General features: G+C 43.4%; 1 protein-coding gene across 1 annotated transcript in view; it reads left to right on the top strand.

Annotated features, from left to right (window-relative positions):
- Positions 1-17,813, top strand: part of ptprn2 (protein tyrosine phosphatase receptor type N2) — a 143,121-nt gene that overhangs the window by 80,502 nt on the left and 44,806 nt on the right. Inside the window, exon 11 of the mRNA XM_075451925.1 lies at positions 10,340-10,404. Within this exon, the coding sequence (XP_075308040.1) occupies positions 10,340-10,404 (65 nt within the window). The remainder of the gene's footprint in view (positions 1-10,339; positions 10,405-17,813) is intronic.

Raw genomic sequence — 17,813 nt, 5'->3', positions numbered from 1 at the left:
TGGCACTCTAACCTGGAGTTTGTATGGGACCATGCCAGGACTGTGCAGCGTGATGCCTCACTGGATGTTTTTGGCTTGGATCCTCAAGAGGTAATTAAGCTGTACAGCTCCTCTTCCTCAGGCTCACAGGACCCGCAGTCCCAGGACCCAGCAGCCCCAGCCGTCCCGGAGCTGGCACCAGCCGTCCAGGAGCTGGCCACAGAGGCCTCAGGGCCTGACCCCGAACCCGACCCAGAACCTGACCAAGAGGCCGCAGGGCCCGACCAAGAGGCCATAGGGCCCGACCAAGAGGCCATAGGGCCCGACCAAGAGGCCATAGGGCCTGACCAAGAGGCCATAGGGCCTGACCAAGAGGCCTCAGGGCCTGACCAAGAGGCCATAGGGCCTGACCACGAGCCTGACCAAGAAGCCTCAGGGCCTGACCAAGAGGCCTCAGGGCCTGACCAAGAGCCTGACCAAGAGGCCACAGGGCCTGACCAAGAGGCCATAGGGCCTGACCAAAAGGCCTCAGGGCCTGACCAAGAGGCCATAGGGCCTGACCACGAGCCTGACCACGAGGCCATAGTGCCTGACCAAGAGGCCATAGGGCCTAACCACGAGCCTGACCACGAGTCTGACCCAGAACCTGACCCGGAACCTGACCAGGGACCCGACCAAGAGGCCACAGGGCCTGACAAAGAGGCGGCAGGGCCCGAATAAGCCTTAGAGCCCATGGGGCCCCGGCCCATGGACTCACCTCTTTGGGCCTCCCTCCCACCCCCAGACGTTGGGGATGTCTGGGATCCATCCCTTGAAGGGGGGGCTCCCTCCCTGCCGGATGTCCGGCCGACTGTGGGACGGTCCCTGGCTCCTCCTCCCGCCATGCAGACGGAAGTCTGGGTGCCAACCGGACCACCGCCTGCTGCCATGTCATCGGGGGTCCGGGCGTCCGCCGGACCACCGCCTGCTGCCATGTCATCGGGGGTCTGGGGGTCCACCAGACCACCGCCTGCTGCTACGTCATCGGGGGTCCGGGCGTCCGCCGGACAACCGCCTGCTGCTACGTCATCGGGGGTCCGGGCGTCCGCCGGACAACCGCCTGCTGCCACGTCATCGGGGGTCTGGGCGTCCACCAGACCACCACCTGCTGCCACGTCATCGGGGGTCTGGGCGTCCACCAGACCACCGCCTGCTGCCACGTCGTCGGGGGTCCGGGCGTCCGCCGGACCACCGCCTGCTGCCACGTCATCGGGGGTCTGGGCGTCCACCAGACCACCGCCTGCTGCCACGTCATCGGGGGTCCGGGCATCCGGGCATCCGCCAGACCACCGCCTGTTCCTGCCACGCCGTCTGCGGTCTGGGCGTCCGCCAGACCACCGCCTGTTCCTGCCACCCCGTCTGCGATCTGGGTGTCCGCCAGACCACTGCCTGTTCCTGCCACGCGGTCTGGGCGTCCGCCAAACCACTGCCTGTTCCTGCCACGCCGTCTGCGGTCTGGGCGTCCGCCAAACCACTGCCTGTTCCTGCCACGCCGTCTGCGGTCTGGGCGTCCGCCGGACCACCGCCTGCTGCCATGTCATCGGGGGTCTGGGGGTCCACCAGACCACCGCCTGCTGCTACGTCATCGGGGGTCCGGGCGTCCGCCGGACAACCGCCTGCTGCCACGTCATCGGGGGTCTGGGCGTCCACCAGACCACCGCCTGCTGCCACGTCATCGGGGGTCTGGGCGTCCACCAGACCACCGCCTGCTGCCACGTCGTCGGGGGTCCGGGCGTCCGCCAGACCACCGCCTTTTCCTGCCACGCCGTCTGCGGTCTGGGCGTCCGCCAGACCACCGCCTGTTCCTGCCACGCCGTCTGCGGTCTGGGCGTCCGCCAGACCACCGCCTGTTCCTGCCACCCCGTCTGCGATCTGGGCGTCCGCCAGACCACCGCCTGTTCCTGCCACACCGTCTGCGGTCTGGGCGTCCGCCAGACCACTGCCTGTTCCTGCCACGCCGTCTGCGGTCTGGGCGTCCGCCAGACCACCGCCTGTTCCTGCCAAGCCGTCTGCGGTCTGGGCGTCCGCCAGACCACCGCCTGTTCCTGCCACCCCGTCTGCGGTCTGGGCGTCCGCCAAACCACTGCCTGTTCCTGCCACGCCGTCTGCGGTCTGGGCGTCCGCCAGACCACTGCCTGTTCCTGCCACGCCGTCTGCGGTCTGGGCGCCCGCCAGACCACTGCCTGTTCCTGCCACGCCGTCTGCCATTTGGGCGTCCGCCAGACCACTGCCTGTTCCTGCCATGCCGTCTGCGGTCTGGGCGTCCGCCAGACCACCGCCTGTTCCTGCCACCCCGTCTGCGGTCTGGGCGTCCGCCAGACCACCGCCTGTTCCTGCCACCCCGTCTGCGGTCTGGGCGTCCGCCAGACCACCGCCTGTTCCTGCCACCCCGTCTGCGGTCTGGGCGTCCGCCAGACCACCGCCTGTTCCTGCCACGTCGTCTGCGGTCTGGGCGTCCGCCAGACCACTGCCTGTTCCTGCCACGCCGTCTGCGGTCTGGGCGTCCGCCAGACCACTGCCTGTTCCTGCCACGCCGTCTGCGGTCTGGGCTTCCGCCAGAACAATGCCTGTTTCTGCCACGCCGTCTGCGGTCTGGGCTTCCGCCAGACCACTGCCTGTTCCTGCCACGCCGTCTGCGGTCTGGGCTTCCGCCAGACCACTGCCTCCTGCTGCCCGAAGCCGGTATCACATGCCTGTTTTTGGTCCCCCGCCTGACCGGCTCTGAGCCCCTCCCTCCCACCCTCAGACTTCTTAAGGGTTGTCTGGGATCCACCCCTTGAGGGGGGGGGCTCTGTCACACCCATGGACTCACGTTTTTAGTTTCATGTTTTAGGTTATATTTTGTGTTCAGTCCATGTTTAGTTTAGTCATGTCTGCACTCTGTTTATTAGTTCACTCACTTCACCTGTGTTTTTTCCCTCAGCTGCACTCACTCTCTATCACTCTCACTCCCTATTTAGTTTCCTGCCTCCCCTGTCAGTTTGCCGGTTATTTGTTGTTTGTTGTATGTTGTTTACCTTCTATGCCAAGATTCTTGATCCATGTTCCACGTCGATATTGCCAAAGTTAAGTATTTATTTATGCCATGTTGAGTCGTTTGTTTATTTTGCCACGTTTTATTTTTTGAATCCGGCTTCGCCGCGCCTTTTGTTTGCACTTTGTTCCTTTGTTAATAAACCAAGCCTTATTTTTTTTTTTTGAAAAGTCCGCATCCGTGTCCTCCCTCCTCACCCAACTTGACAACTTGGTGCTTAAAATGATAGAAAACTCTGCAAAACAGTGAATGGAAAAATCAACAAATATTCATTTTTGAGAAGCCACAGAGACTGTTAAGAGGTTGCGAGTCGACAAATGCGGAAAGAACATCAGTACTATTTAACCTTTAGTTAAGGGCTAACTCCTAACCACATTTACTTATGTTACAAGTAATTAAGAATTAGTAAATAAAGGGGTGAGGAATGAATCAGTAACAACTCAGTGAGCCCTCAATACTTGCCTGACAATCTCTAATAGTGATTAAACTCACCATGGTGAGTTGTCTTATTCCCTTTACAGAATGAAGAGAGTATATAAAATAGATGAATCATTATAAGATACTAAGTCATGATTGTAATTATTCTTGTTATTATGAGCTCATATGTGATGTGGTGGAACTTGACTTTCATCGATTGCTAATTGACAAGTAATGATGAGCTAATGATTCAGTGTTCAGTAACAACTTCGTATGAAGCTCCACTTTATGTGAATGGACACATAAAAGGTGAGTAATTATGAGATAATTATTAAGTTCTGACAAACCCCTCACTAATTGCTAAGTTTTATTGGGTGAACAAAACCTTAACTAATGATGAACTAATTCAGCAACTGGTTTCTGGAGCCAGTCATCATCAACTTATCATTCCTTAATGATTGATTAGTATCAGATCTCCTGGCCTGTTTTCTAGTAACTCATCACTGTCTCCTTCATTATTAACGAATGAATACTTTTTAAGGATTCATCAATTATTTTGTACTTTATAATTTGTTTCTCATTCTTCTTGCTGTCTTGATTAACTAACCATTAAAGTAATCCTTTGCTACTCAATAAGATTTAATTAAGACTTACTCTTCAGCTGATAGTTAAGAAGCAGTTAGCCCCTTATTTCTTCCTCATTTGCTGCCATGGTGAGCATTAAAAATGTGTGTCCCTTGTTGGAAAGTATTATTGTCTCAAGCAGCAATGATTTATTTTTTACAAAGTTAATTAAACAATAAATCTGTAATAAAAATCATATTCAACTTCAATGGATAAATGGTTTTATTTTAAGCCTAAAAGTAAATAATCTCTGGAGTTTTTTCTACTGTTTGTTGGTTATCAAATAGAAATCCTGGTGCTAGGAGGTTTTAATTGCCACTTTAGGGATACTCACACTGTTATTATTTCTATAAACTGATATTAACTGATTATTTAATCAAGTTTTTGATTAGATAAAAGAAATTGATAGATACGTTTAGAATTATTATCTTTAGCTGCTATTATTTCTCACATTTGCATGATTTCCAAGACATTCTAATTTAGTATATATTTTACACTTCTAATAAATTAATTGTAGCTGGATCAAATATTAGCAGATGATGCTGTCACACTATAGATACATTTCATGTATGACTCGTGCTCTAAAAAATGTATCAAGCCCCTAAAATGAATCTATTCATCTAAATAAGTTATATAAAAGTTATTTTGATGAAAATAGCTCCTTCGTGTGTTGAAATGGCTTGGGTATAATTCTACACGTGTGTCTCATTTGATATGTACAGATCTATAAATATGCAAATTAGCCCAGCCACTATCTAGACTGCTTTCCTGGCTGCAGCTGCTCACCTGCAGCTGCTCAGCCTCTCCTTACTCCGCTTGACTATGTAAACAAATGTATTTCTAATGTTAGATAAACCTCGTTCCCAATCACCAAGTCTCACTGTGTTGATAGGATTGGTTCCTTCTGTTTGAAACCCTGGTTTTGAAATCCTGGCTGTTTGAAATCTTGCTACGTCTCCCAGCATATAAAAACCATCACGAGGACAAATGTAACATGGATAAAAATCCAATTTTGGAATATTTTGTTTTTACCAGTGTGATCTTTTATTCTCGCTGCTGTGTGCGAGGTGGAGAAAATAAGATAAATCAGTTAGGTCACATTTGCAAACTGATTTACATTTTGATAAGCATCAGTGAGCAGATGCCAGATGTAAAGCGGTCACATATGCATTTATATCATACATGTAATGAATATGCTTCTGCACTGAAGTCAGCGCTGCGGCTCTTCATACACTGAGTCTTGAAGGAATATCATTGTTTTTGTTTCTCTCCCAGGATTTTGACTGAAAAATGGGTTGCCATGCATCTTATCTGTCAGGGGGATCAGGTGCATTCCTCCCCCTCCCTCCCTCCCTTCCCCCTCCTCCTCTCTACAGTCTCTACCTCTGATAGGTAGAGACAGCCATCATATGTGCAAGCGGAAAGTGATGGGCGGAATGGCAACTTTAATATCGGCACGATTGCCTGCTGATAAGGCTAACGGCTGTGGAGAGGCGTGAGCGTCAGCCCTCCTCCGCAATAAACACTTTCATTTTGTTTGGTTGGAGTGACGGATGGAGTGATGGAAGTGGTGAATATAGACGACCTGAGGAACAGTGGAGGAAGGGGGTAGATAGATGGGATGGATGGGGGTGTTATTCAATATTAACAGATCAATCAGAGGATGGTGAAATATGCATTTTGTCAACTATATACCCCCATTTGGCCAAAGAGGCAGCATAATGATCATGTGACAGCGCTGGCTGCTGTGCTGTGTTGAAATACAAAATACTTACAGCCTGCAGTGGGTGATTTGTCTCCTGATGCTGAATTTATATTGCCTCTAACAATAACAACCCTGTCGTATATCAGAAAAATGAATATATATATTCATGACTTTAAGCTCTGATGACTTTATGATAATCATTTGTGAATTGCTATTAGAATCTATGATGAACAGTGCACAATTGCCTCGGTTTTCAGTATATGGTAGAGAAAAGCAGCATTTTAATCAAATTATACCTCGCTACTAGATACATTTTGTTAAGAGCACATGCTACACAGCTCTTTAAAGGTCACATAAAAGTCTAACTTAAATGTCTACTGCGCTGTTTTTTCTATCTTCTACTTCATTAGTGTGCATGTCAAGGAAAAGCAGCTGAACTCTCAATCAGCCTTTAGATTGATGATTGAAATGGCCTTTTCCTCTTCTTCAACAAGTCCCTGGTGAGTTTTTGAATAATGTCTCTTTTCTCCAGCTCAACAGAGACTGTGATCAAGGTGTAAATCAAACATTTTCTTGGTGCACTTCTCATATATACTGTACAGTAATGAATGTACTTTATATGAACCAGACTTGTAGGCAAAATAAGCTACTTCAACTATTTAATCTTAAAGTAGAATTCCTAAGTAACTGTGGTTATTGGAGTCAACATAAGGTGAATAAATTCAACTGTACTCCTTGATCTGCATATCTGAAAACTGCAGAGCAACTTGTGCTTTGGCTTACAGTGCAGCCAAACAAATTGGCAGTTACTAACAATTGAAACTGTGATCTGGTTTCATATTGGACATGGTGCAAGGGTTTTTTCCACACAACAGCAGGACACAGTAAAACTGGTTACCTCGCTTAGAAATCTCTGTTCCAGTTCATTCTTGCTCCTTTATTCACTTGCAAATGCTAAAAAATGATTGTGTAGAGAAAACAAGACAGAAAGTTAGGTTTTACAGGCACATTTTTTATTCATAGTATCAAGTAAGTGAAGGCAGAAGGAAACTGATTACAGGCATTCATTTCCTGTAAATCCTACACAATATTCATGAGCACAGAATTTGAATACAGTGTAGGAAAGGTGCATTGCACCACCAAAAAAAAAAAGTTTGATGTAAGAATATTCCCAGAATATAAACAGAAAAAATACTGGCTGTTGCTGAAAAAAAAGGAAAACTGTAAATTATGACAAAAATAATGGTTTGATCAATGGTATTTTAATTATTATAACTTAAATAGTTTATTTTGCAGCCACTATTTAAAAAAATAAATATGTTGCCTTCTTTGTGGATTGACATAAGAAACTCTGTGTTGATTCCTTTTTTTGTATTACCATTCAAAATCTGTTGCCCTTGTTTGTATTTTCAATCAAAAAGACATGGAAATAGAATACATTTTAACACAGGAAAAAACAGTTTTTTTCTTTGCATGTAGAGCATCAGATGATTTGGCTCAATCAGATAGGGAAAGCAAAAGGATGAAATGAGCAGCAGGGATCAGATCTCGACTTTGGAAATCAGAGTAGATAGACTCAGACAATGCCTATTAAAACGGCTGGAGGAGCCTCTCTGAAATCAGAACTGACATCTCTTTTCCACAGCCTGTCAGGAGTATCTAGTCGCTAATTTGAAACCTACAAAATCCGCATGTGTGTGTCTCTGAGAAGGAATGGAGAAAAAGAGTGAGCTCCAGTGGAAGGTTAATAGACGAGGTGACCAAAAAGAGATGCTGTAGGCTGTTATCTGTGAGCCGGAGAGAGAACAAGCAATCCATTGGCTGGATTGTAGCTGCAGCCCAAATCCATCCAGTTGCCAGCTAATGAGCTTGGCAAGTGCATTGTATTTACATTTAAACTGGCTGTTCTGGGACTATTCTTCCCCTCGGGTTGATTGGAGAGTTTTTAGCTTTGATTCACAATGACCTTCAGGCTTATTTGGTTTCACCACAGACAGTTAATGTCAGTTTGTCAGTCAAATTGGAGTTGCTGCCGCTGTGACACGTGTGTGTGGATTCCTGGCTAATCTTTCGTGGTTTGACTCATGACGCGTTGTGACCCCAGAGGGGTCCTCATTAGGACCAAAACATTGTGTGACCTTTAAGCTGCTTGGTCTTCCTACACCACCTACGCCTTCACCCAGCTGGGCTCAATTACCTCGCTCATTACCCCCCTCCTAAACAGCACCAGGACCGAGCAGGTACTGGAGCTATCTATGGAAAGCCAATATGTCCATTACCAAGTGCAGGGGGGGCAACAGGCACTGAAAATGAGAGTCTTACTCCTCTCACTAAACGTGGAAGATTGTCTTTTTTGTCCTCTGTTTCCATCTTTTCTGTGACTCTCTATTCTTCAGGGACTTTAAACGTATATTTGACCTTTCCAGCTCTCAGCTTTCTTTCTGCTCCTCTTAGCCATCCCCCTGAAATCCCTGGCTGACACCTAATATAGAAGATGTCCTCTCTGCTGCCATGTTGATGGGATGATAGGATGATCAATGTTTGCAGAATCCTTAATAACCAGAAAGACAAAAGACGACATAGGAAGAGTGAGGGAGATGGATGATTATCCTAAAAGTAGCGTCCTTAATTAGATAGAATTCTGCATATATTGTGGACTGAGTGGAATCATTGGGATAGATTAAAATACTAATTAAACAGGCCCATTGCTGAATTTGGAGTGTGTAGTGGGGTTCAGCTCTCCGGGGTTATTTGCATAGCCTTCATCTGGGGAGATGGGATTTAAAGGACCTGCTCCTTTCAACTCTTTTTCCTTTTCCACATTACCAGTCACATTGACATGCAAACAAACTCAATTGAAATTATGCTCCACTTTTTTCTTTTCACTTTATAAAATGGCGTAATCAATTAAGGTCTCTTTGATTTTGTTTTCCAATATAAATGTTTCCATCAAAGTGAGGGGGGGGGATGTTAAGCATGGGGAGGAGGAAGAAGTCGGTAAAATTGTGTGATCTTGAACGATGGATATTTAACATCGTCTCACTTTAGTTTGATTTGCATGAGAATACCCTTCGCGAACAAAGCTTTGGAAATAGCATGCCATATTTGATTAGATCATAAGATCTGAGGATCAAACTCGGGTGGTGTATTAATTACAGCAAGAACAAAGGCAGGAGCTCAAGTTATTGTGTGCTGCGAATCTGCAAGCACTTCATCTGCTTTCTGGTAATCTTCAGTAGGTCTGGATCATTGTGAATAATGATAGGTGCATTTTAAATGGTATGTTAATTGTGCATTTATAGTTCTTATCCTGCTTCCAGTGTGGCTCCTGCATCACTACTTAAGTGCAGTATTAGACATTGCCTCGAAATTTTGTCCCAATTTTGGGGTTTCTTTAGGATGATCCATTGGACTATATTGTTATACTCTTTTAAAGCTTTAGTTTAGGCCCAAATACTTGCAAAACTAAGAAGTGTCAACTAATACTACATAGCACGTTAGCTTTCACGCCAAGCTAACATGGTCAACTTTATACTTGCTAACAATAATCTGTTGTAATTATTTATTCAAAGGTATCTGCTATGTTGACGGGCAAGTGCAATACACCTCAAATGCAATACATAACCATGCTGCTCTAGTTTAACTTATGATTGTTCATCCAGTGTTGTAAGGCTTGACTAAAGGATGAATAAGAAATTACAACAAGATTTCTGGTCCTGTAGCCCTTTGCATTGCCCCTAACTCAAGTCTGAATTTCAGCATATAAGAGTTGTCACTGTAAGCATGCTGGAATTTTCCTGGAAACAACCTGGGTCTCCTAAAATGAGTGAGATACTCTGCTCGCTAAGGTACCCTTATTATAGCCAATCATGTAACTGACCTGTTACCAACTAACCTAATCAATTTCAGCTTGTTCCCCCAGCTGCTTTTTTTGGTACCACTTACTTTTCCAACCTTTTGTTGCCCCCATCCCAACTTTTTGAGACATGTCGCCGCCATCAAATTTAAGATGAACTACAAGTTAAATGAAATTGTAAAATGTATCACTTTCAACATTTTTCTATGTTCTATTGTACATAGAGCATTGAATCATGATATTTGTACATCATTGTATTCTGTTTTTATTTACATTTTACACAGCGTCCCAACTTTTTTCGAATTGGGGTTGTACTTGAAGCACCTTGGAACACAAAACACTCACAGGACTGTGAGTGCAGCTACAAAGTCTTTTTCTTGTTACCTGTTAAAGGACTACTTATCTCTTACTCCTAAGGTCTGCCACAAAGTGTTTTCAGCTCCCTAAAGATCGCTTTGAAGATTTCTTACCCTGCTTTTGTAGAGGAAGATTTTCTGCATTTGTGTGTGGGCTGGACATTTTCTATGAGCAGTTTGACATCTGACTAAGGCTGATACATCTATTGCATCATTGACAGTTTCAATGACCATGACGGTTTCTGCCACAGGAATTGAAAAATGGGTTTCTTTGTCATCCACTGCTCAAACTCACCTCACACCACCTCTGCTTTTGTCTCTCCATGCAGTCCAGCAGAAGCAGCAGCTGGAGAAGGAGACAGGCCTGAAGATAGTGGAGGCCGGAGTTAGTGATGTAAGTAAAACTCCCTAAAAATATCCACCATTTACCAATATGAGTTTAAATAAGAAGAGGGAGAGTGGGTGTGCTTGCTCTGTGTTTGGGCTCATGAAACAGAAATAACTTGATTTCAACTTATCTTGGCATTCGCATCACACCTGCAGCTTCAGCTGTGCTACCAGACACTAATCTTTTCCAGCAATGAATTCCAAACACATTTTCTTTTAAGTGCACCGCTGTGATTATTGTCCCCATGATTTATTTCCTTTGGGTCTCTCATAGCCGCGGTGACCATGACAAGTAAAAATCAACAAGACAAAAGCTTGATCCACTTTGTGAAACTTAAAGTGAGTGTTGATCACTGCCTAGGAGCAACAATAACCAGATTATCATGAGTGCTGTCAGTCGTCGGGTGGCCTAATGCTCAGGTGACATATTCATTGGAAAAAATTAAGAAGAGAGGAGGAGGACTTTCAGGTTGATCCAGATGAAAGGAGAGTAAATGTGCATTTATTTAACAGTGATAAATATTCATATGTATCAAAGGTAAGGATCTAATCAAACACCCACTGATGCGTCATAGCCCTTCATGCTTGCCTGGTAAATGAGTTTTTCTATGGAAATGAGACAGACAGCCTTAGACCCCTGAGCTGCCCTGATCCTGAGGCATGCTGGGAGCTAAGTGGATGTGGCCTGTGCACTGCAGGACAGTTGCCAATGGCAACAACCGTCACATGCTGCATAGACAAGATCATTTTCCTGTGTTAGTTCCCTCTGTTGTCTCCTTTTTTGGTGCTTTTCTCGACCCATCTGCCTCCTTCTTGTATCTTTTTTAGCACCACAATGTGTCTCATCTCATTCCACGTTGTGCCTTTATCATGTTCCTCTTAATTATCTCTAATTCATATTTTTCCTTTTTCTTCCACTGTGACTTTTGTCCTGTTTTTTGTCTGGACATCTTTTCCTCCCTTTCATTCTTCTATTCCCACTCAGAGTGATTCCTGCGCTTAGCCAGCACTGGTACAGGGCTGTGTTTGTCATATTGGGCCTATTTGTGGATAATTAGCAGCAATAATAGCCTCTCTGCAGGAGACCGGGTGAGGGAGGGATGAATAGAAAGGGGGGAGGAAAGGAAGAATCTGTCTTCCACCTCATGGGGAGAAAATCTGCACCCGAATGTGTTTGTGGAGATGCGCGTTAAGGAAGCGTCGCATTTACTGTCCTACAAATAGTGAGTTGGCAAAGTAAAAAATCCCTAAAACTCACTCAGAGGGTGTTTTATGAGCAACAGCTCTAATGTGAATGTGTTGTTTTCACCGGTTTGTGTCCAAGAAGTGGAGAGTTGAGGATTAGTTGGAGAAAATGGTAGTTTCTGACAGAAGAGCCTGTGGAGTGGGCTCTTCAAATACATTAGTTTAAAAGGTGTTAAACCAATAGCCTGCTTTTAGTAAATTTGCACTAAATTGACCACAGTTATGAGTGAATGCATGCCAGAGGTTGCAGAGAGGTTCCTCTTCAGTCTGCTTATTAATGGCAGAAATAGTAATGTGCTCAATGAAACTGCTCTATAAATTCATTGCAGGTATACAGCAAGAAACTTTGCCGACTTCTTTTTCCACCGTACTCTTTCCCCTCAGTTTGTATAAAACCATCACAATGGTTTGTATCATTAAGCCTTATCACTGACAGCTCCCCCCTCCTTGGTTTTTATTTAAGAGGTGACAAATGACAAAACAGCTTAGGAAGATGTCCAGATAGAGCAAACGTCAATACTAGTAGATGCGGACGAGGATAAGCAAATGTCAAAGTGGGGAGGAGGAGACATCGGTCAATAAGCTGAGCAATATCTACTCCATTATAGATCGTATGTAAGTAGGCTTACTGTGGAGAGCAAAAATAACAGATTGTGTTCCTTACATAATGCTTATATGTGTGGGACATGTGTTTTCAGGTTATCTTTCTTATTAACAGTTTTTTCCCAAATGAGAGCTGCACTCTTTTGGAAATTCACGAGTCTGTAAATGCATCTAAAAAGTGAAGACGGGTGAAGAGGTGAAGTGGAAAGAAGGTCATGGTTGATGCAGTCCAACACAAACTGGCTACAAGTAAATATATTTACACTGGACTGGAATCATACATGAAGAGCATGTAATTATAAGACGTACAGTATTTACTGTTGGATGTGTGGAAAATAAACCTTGGCAGATCATAGTGCAGATCGGCTGCTCTAACATAATTATTCCTAAAAAGCTGCGTGACCGTCTTGCTTCCGTCCCTGCCTCCTCGTGCCTTCCTCCTCTGAGTCACACCAACAGCTGGCGACTGCAACCAGGCAAAAGATGCTGACAGCCACAGACACATCATGACTTGTATCAGCAGTGTCGAGAGGAGAAACCAGGGAGAGAGTTTTTGGCTGGGAGGTTGGGTCATGTCAGTCTGAGGTTTTTTTGGAAGTTACTGTCCGTTAGAAAAAGACTCAAAATTTCCTTCAATGCTCATATTTTATGCCACACCAAGTATAATAGCTTCCTGTGTTCTGAAAAATGTAGGGAATGACCTTTAAATATTACTTGCGCTTGTGAGATGATATTTCATCTTCGAAAATATTTTTCCTGCTTAAATATTCCTCAGTCAATTAGAATCTTAATGACCCCAAACTTGCACCACAATTAAAGATTATGCAAAGATTTACACTTTTTTGCCAACGCCTTCCTCTAAATTGTTGAAAATTATATTTGGAAAATAGCAATAAAGTAATTATTCCGACCGCTCCATTCAGAAGCTGAGAATTAACAGTGTTTTTCTCTTGAGTGTCTTCTCCATGCCAGTATTTCCAAATGAAATGCACCAAGAGTGGATTTCCACATCCAGTCTCCCAACATGAGATGTTCCCTTGTGATTAAGTTGGTAGTTAAATTGAGATTCATTGACATTTTGGCAGCGGTCTTCTGTTCGGGATTACTCAAACTGCTTATGTGAAGAGGCACTCATTAAGTATAGAAATCCCAGAGCTGCATGTCAACTGATTATTCAACCTCAAATGTAAATCATATATGGCAGACAAGGAGTCTCTACACTGTGTATGCATGTGTTCTTTATGTGTATTGAATGCACAAATATACAACGTATAGAATAAATATTTATGTGGCTGCAATTTTTTTCCTAAACACTTACTGTTAGCAATATTCCTGGGTTTATGTGTGAATTTCTCTTGTTTCCCACGTGCTCATTATACGCCTCACTACCTATTGGTACCCACGTTTTATATAATTTTCCATTTTATTTCACCTCAAGAAGTGGATGCAGGTTAAATAAACATTATGTTATAATCCCGCTTTGTCAGTCCAGAGGAAAAAAAAGTGGAGATTGCCACCATCTTACGATGGCCGAAAGCTCACATTATCCTCCTAATCAAATGACAAAGTGCAGAGGCACAAAGGCAGAACTCATTTCAGAGAAAGGTCACATGTAATGATGACCCCCCTCATGATGGATCTGAAAGCTTTCATTCCAATATCCTGTGCCATAATTAATGCAACATGAAAATCTTCTGACAGGCTTCCATGAAAAATACTTAATAATTGTTCAAATGTTCTCGATTTGAACAACTGAATGTGTCATTTTAGGCTCACAGTAGACTGGTCTGCAGAATATTTTACTCTGAATTTCAGCCTCGCAAGAGCAAACTAGCCTTTTTACTTATGATATATAAATAAACACCTACATGATGAGTATGCACTTATTTTATGTTTAACACCTGGGGCTCAGTATTTTTTAAGCAGCAGTGGTTCTTCTTTCTGTCATGTTATACAAATTATACAGCTTCACAAAAATATGGCTGTATTATATGTGTGTGGCTGCAGGGTGGTGTGGTGGTTAGCACCGTCAAGAGGGTTTCAGGTTCAATTCCTGGCTGGGGTCTTTCTGTGTGGAGTTTGCATGTTCTCCCTGTGTATGCGTGAGTCACTCCGGATACTCCGGCTGCCTCCCACCATCCAAAAGCATGCATGTTAGGAGCCCCGGGGAAGGAAAAACCTCGGAGAAACAAACCAGGGTAGGGGATGGTCTTTAGCCTTGGCTGGCAAGTCGCTTACGAGAGGAAAAACTCGGACAAGAAAACCAACGCCGAACAAAGACGTACTGGGCCCCTGGCGCGTACCGGCAGTACAACGCAGGTACGTCATGGAGACGAACGAGACAACGACAACAACAACAACAACAAATATGTGAAATGACCAAAACCGTGTTTGAGGAAAGCAATGACCATTTTCCAGCAAAGAAATCATCTAGGTTCTTTACTATTTGTTGGTTGTCTTGGTTACCAATGTGGTGGTGATGACATGCACAATCCAGTGAAGATATCCACATCATTCACGTGACCACAAATATCAAGTGCCATGATTTTGTAATGCCCAAACAATGACTGTTTTCTAAGCCTAAACAAGTTGCTTTGTTGGCTGAGCCTCCCTAAACAGAACAGGAGCTGTACGTAGGGCCTCATGATGTCTTAGGGGCCTCATTTTACACACAAATGTGGTACAATTGTGCACACCTCAGAGTCACTTACGCAGGCAGCAGCAAGTCATCGCCTAGTCATTGCTCCCGATACTTGCACGTGCCAAGTCAAATCAGTTGATCAAGTTTTAGAGGAGAGGAGACAGAAAGGAGGTCTCCGGTCACTCATGTATGATTCCGTGTGCATCGTTTTGACAATCAAAATGTGTCCAATCACTGCTCAGAGCAGGGCACTGCTGCAGTGAGGAGATGGTGACTGAAGTGCATTTTAAATCCAGTAAAAAACAAGAGGAAAAAGAAAAGAAAACACGAAGATGTTTGAGCTCCACCTGAAGGTGAGTATGTTGTCTAAGTAAAAATGTGAAACTTTGACCTAATATTTACATTTTAGATGCAATTCTCGACACGACAGAAGTCCACTTTCTGTACAGAAGTAGATGTGTGCTTCTCTAAAAGGCTGCATATTCTATTTCCATGGTTTAAAAGAAACAAGGGTCTGACAGCTACTTTTTCAAATCAGGTTTAAGTTACTTTTTTAAGAAAAACCTCTTCTTCTGTTGAAATAGTTTGTTAAATGCTAACCATTGTTAACCAATAATTTCAGATTTATTTATTGACTTAAATTGTTTCAGGTATTTGTGACATAATTGGAGGCATGTCATTTCAACATATGGCACAATAATACAAAGAATGTCAAAGAAAAAAAAGATGTAAAATAGCTTGTTTTTATCTTTTATGTATCTCTGATAGATCAGGTTATTATAAATATTTCCACATTTGTATGATACCAGTAAATATACTGTATATATTTATAAATATACACATTTTTTCTACAGATGTACTCTGTACCCTTTCATCATCTAAAATCTTTTCCTCTGTCCACCATGAACTTAAATATCAAATAGACTTGGTGCTAATCATCAAGCATGCTTGGCATGTTAAATATTATGCTGTCAACATTTGGTTGGATTTCATTGGTACATTGATATGTTTTACTCTACAAAAAGGCAGAAATATGAACAAAAACAGAAGAAAACTAGAGCTGCAAGTAGTTATCAATGGAGTCCAAGGTGTCCGCTGCAAGTCTGGTGCCCCGCTGAGCCAGTGAACGCTGCTAGATTTTATCAGTACCCTCAAGACAAGTCCAATAAACACATCAACTGCATGTCATATAAGTCTGTACAAGAAACTAAACAAATTAAGATAAAAGAATTCGTACATAAATATGAGTACAAACATATGAACTCATTTACATATTTGTACGTTAATCAAATGAAGTAGTTTAATAAGACATAATAAGAACAATAACAACAATCATTAAATTGTGTCTTTGTTTAAACATTACATGTATAATTTTCTATAAAATAACAAAACTGTACCAGAAATGTTTACTATGTTAGTTTTTTCACTTATGTTGTGCATGTTAGCCTGCTGATGATAGCTTATATGTTAGCTTAGCTCACTTTAGTTTTCTTATCTTTTTGCTTTTCCCTGCTTTATCCTAGAAATTTAATATAATGTATGCTGGACTCATGTATCCCTTTTATCTCTCGATATGACACAATCAAAACTTGAGCAACAGAAACTGCATTTGTTCAAATACAGTTAATGCACTCATTGGGATCTAATATCTTCTGGTGCAGAGATGATCACATTAAATTTGCATTTGTTTTGATGGAAGACTTTTTCGCATGAATATGTATTTCCATGTTTTTCTATATCAGACAATATCACTGCACTTTGCTTTCCTTTAATCTACCAAAGCCTGAATATTGTAGTATATTCCACTCGTGCAACCACCAGCAACTGCAATTTCCCCGAGCAAATGGGACAAATCGTTTCAGCAGAGACTTCAAAGGGAAACTACACTGACCCTTTCCTACCAGAGAGAAGAGACACATAGGCTGAAATAAATAAATAGCTGTGACAGGACTTGTGCAAATTGAGCCTGTCTATGCTTTGGCTTCAAAACATGTTTTTGCATGTTGGTTCTTTAAACTTTGAGAATCGTGAGATAAGAAATAAATATTTTCATGTCAATTTCTTATTCTCATTTAAGCTTGAATGTGTTCAGAGGAAATGACAGTGGCTTGGTTGCTTTGCAGGCTATACGTTTTGCCCGTTTGTTGTGTTGTGTCTTTGCGTGTGTACTTCAAGTGTGTATTTGTATTAGCCAGTCAATTGCACATTGCCCCTCAATTGCCTTTTTCACATTGACAACCTATCCTATCTTCTTCAGACACTGTAATAAACCCAAACAATAAAAAGAAAAAAATATCGCCATCCATAAAAATTTCAACAGTGCAGGAAGGCCAATCTGGCTGTTTTAAAAGTGGCTAAAATGCCATTGCTGTGGCAGATCTGGATGTGAAATGTCATATTGGAGCAGCCCCACTGTGCCTGCAGCCCAGAGTAACGCTGCTTCTTTGGAGACTCCAGCTGCCTCCCACTGATGAAAGCCCGTCCAGCAGCTCCGTTTCTCAGCAACCTTTTACCATCACCTGACCTTTGGACTGCAGAAATGCCTTTGATACCATGCCATGCAGTTTGGTATTTGCCTCTCTCTATATATCATGACGCGTGGTCTCCCTCGGGAAAGGGTGGACTTGTCTGTTTTTAATGAGTGTCAGAATGAAAAGTGTTTACTCTACTACCTTTTCTTGCTTTTATGTTCTGCTGTCTTTGTTAAAGAGAGGTGTCATAACTATACAGCAGGCAGTGGCATTTTGCTTCGCTTGTTGAAGGGCTATTCTTCCATCTTTGGCAAAGTATGGCATGCTCATCTCCTTCTGGAAGAAAGAAAATCCAAAGCCAAGTTGGTCTTGGATGTGTTGTAGAGGTTCGGATCAAAGTAAAGCTAAAAATCCAGCCATGAAAGCTTTTCCACTGTTAAATAGTTAAATCAATAT

Source organism: Odontesthes bonariensis, chromosome 20, assembly GCF_027942865.1.
Source record: "Odontesthes bonariensis isolate fOdoBon6 chromosome 20, fOdoBon6.hap1, whole genome shotgun sequence".
In the NCBI taxonomy this organism is placed as follows: domain Eukaryota; kingdom Metazoa; phylum Chordata; class Actinopteri; order Atheriniformes; family Atherinopsidae; genus Odontesthes; species Odontesthes bonariensis.
Note: the sequence above shows the minus strand (reverse complement) of the source record. Positions and strands in the feature narration are given on the sequence as shown.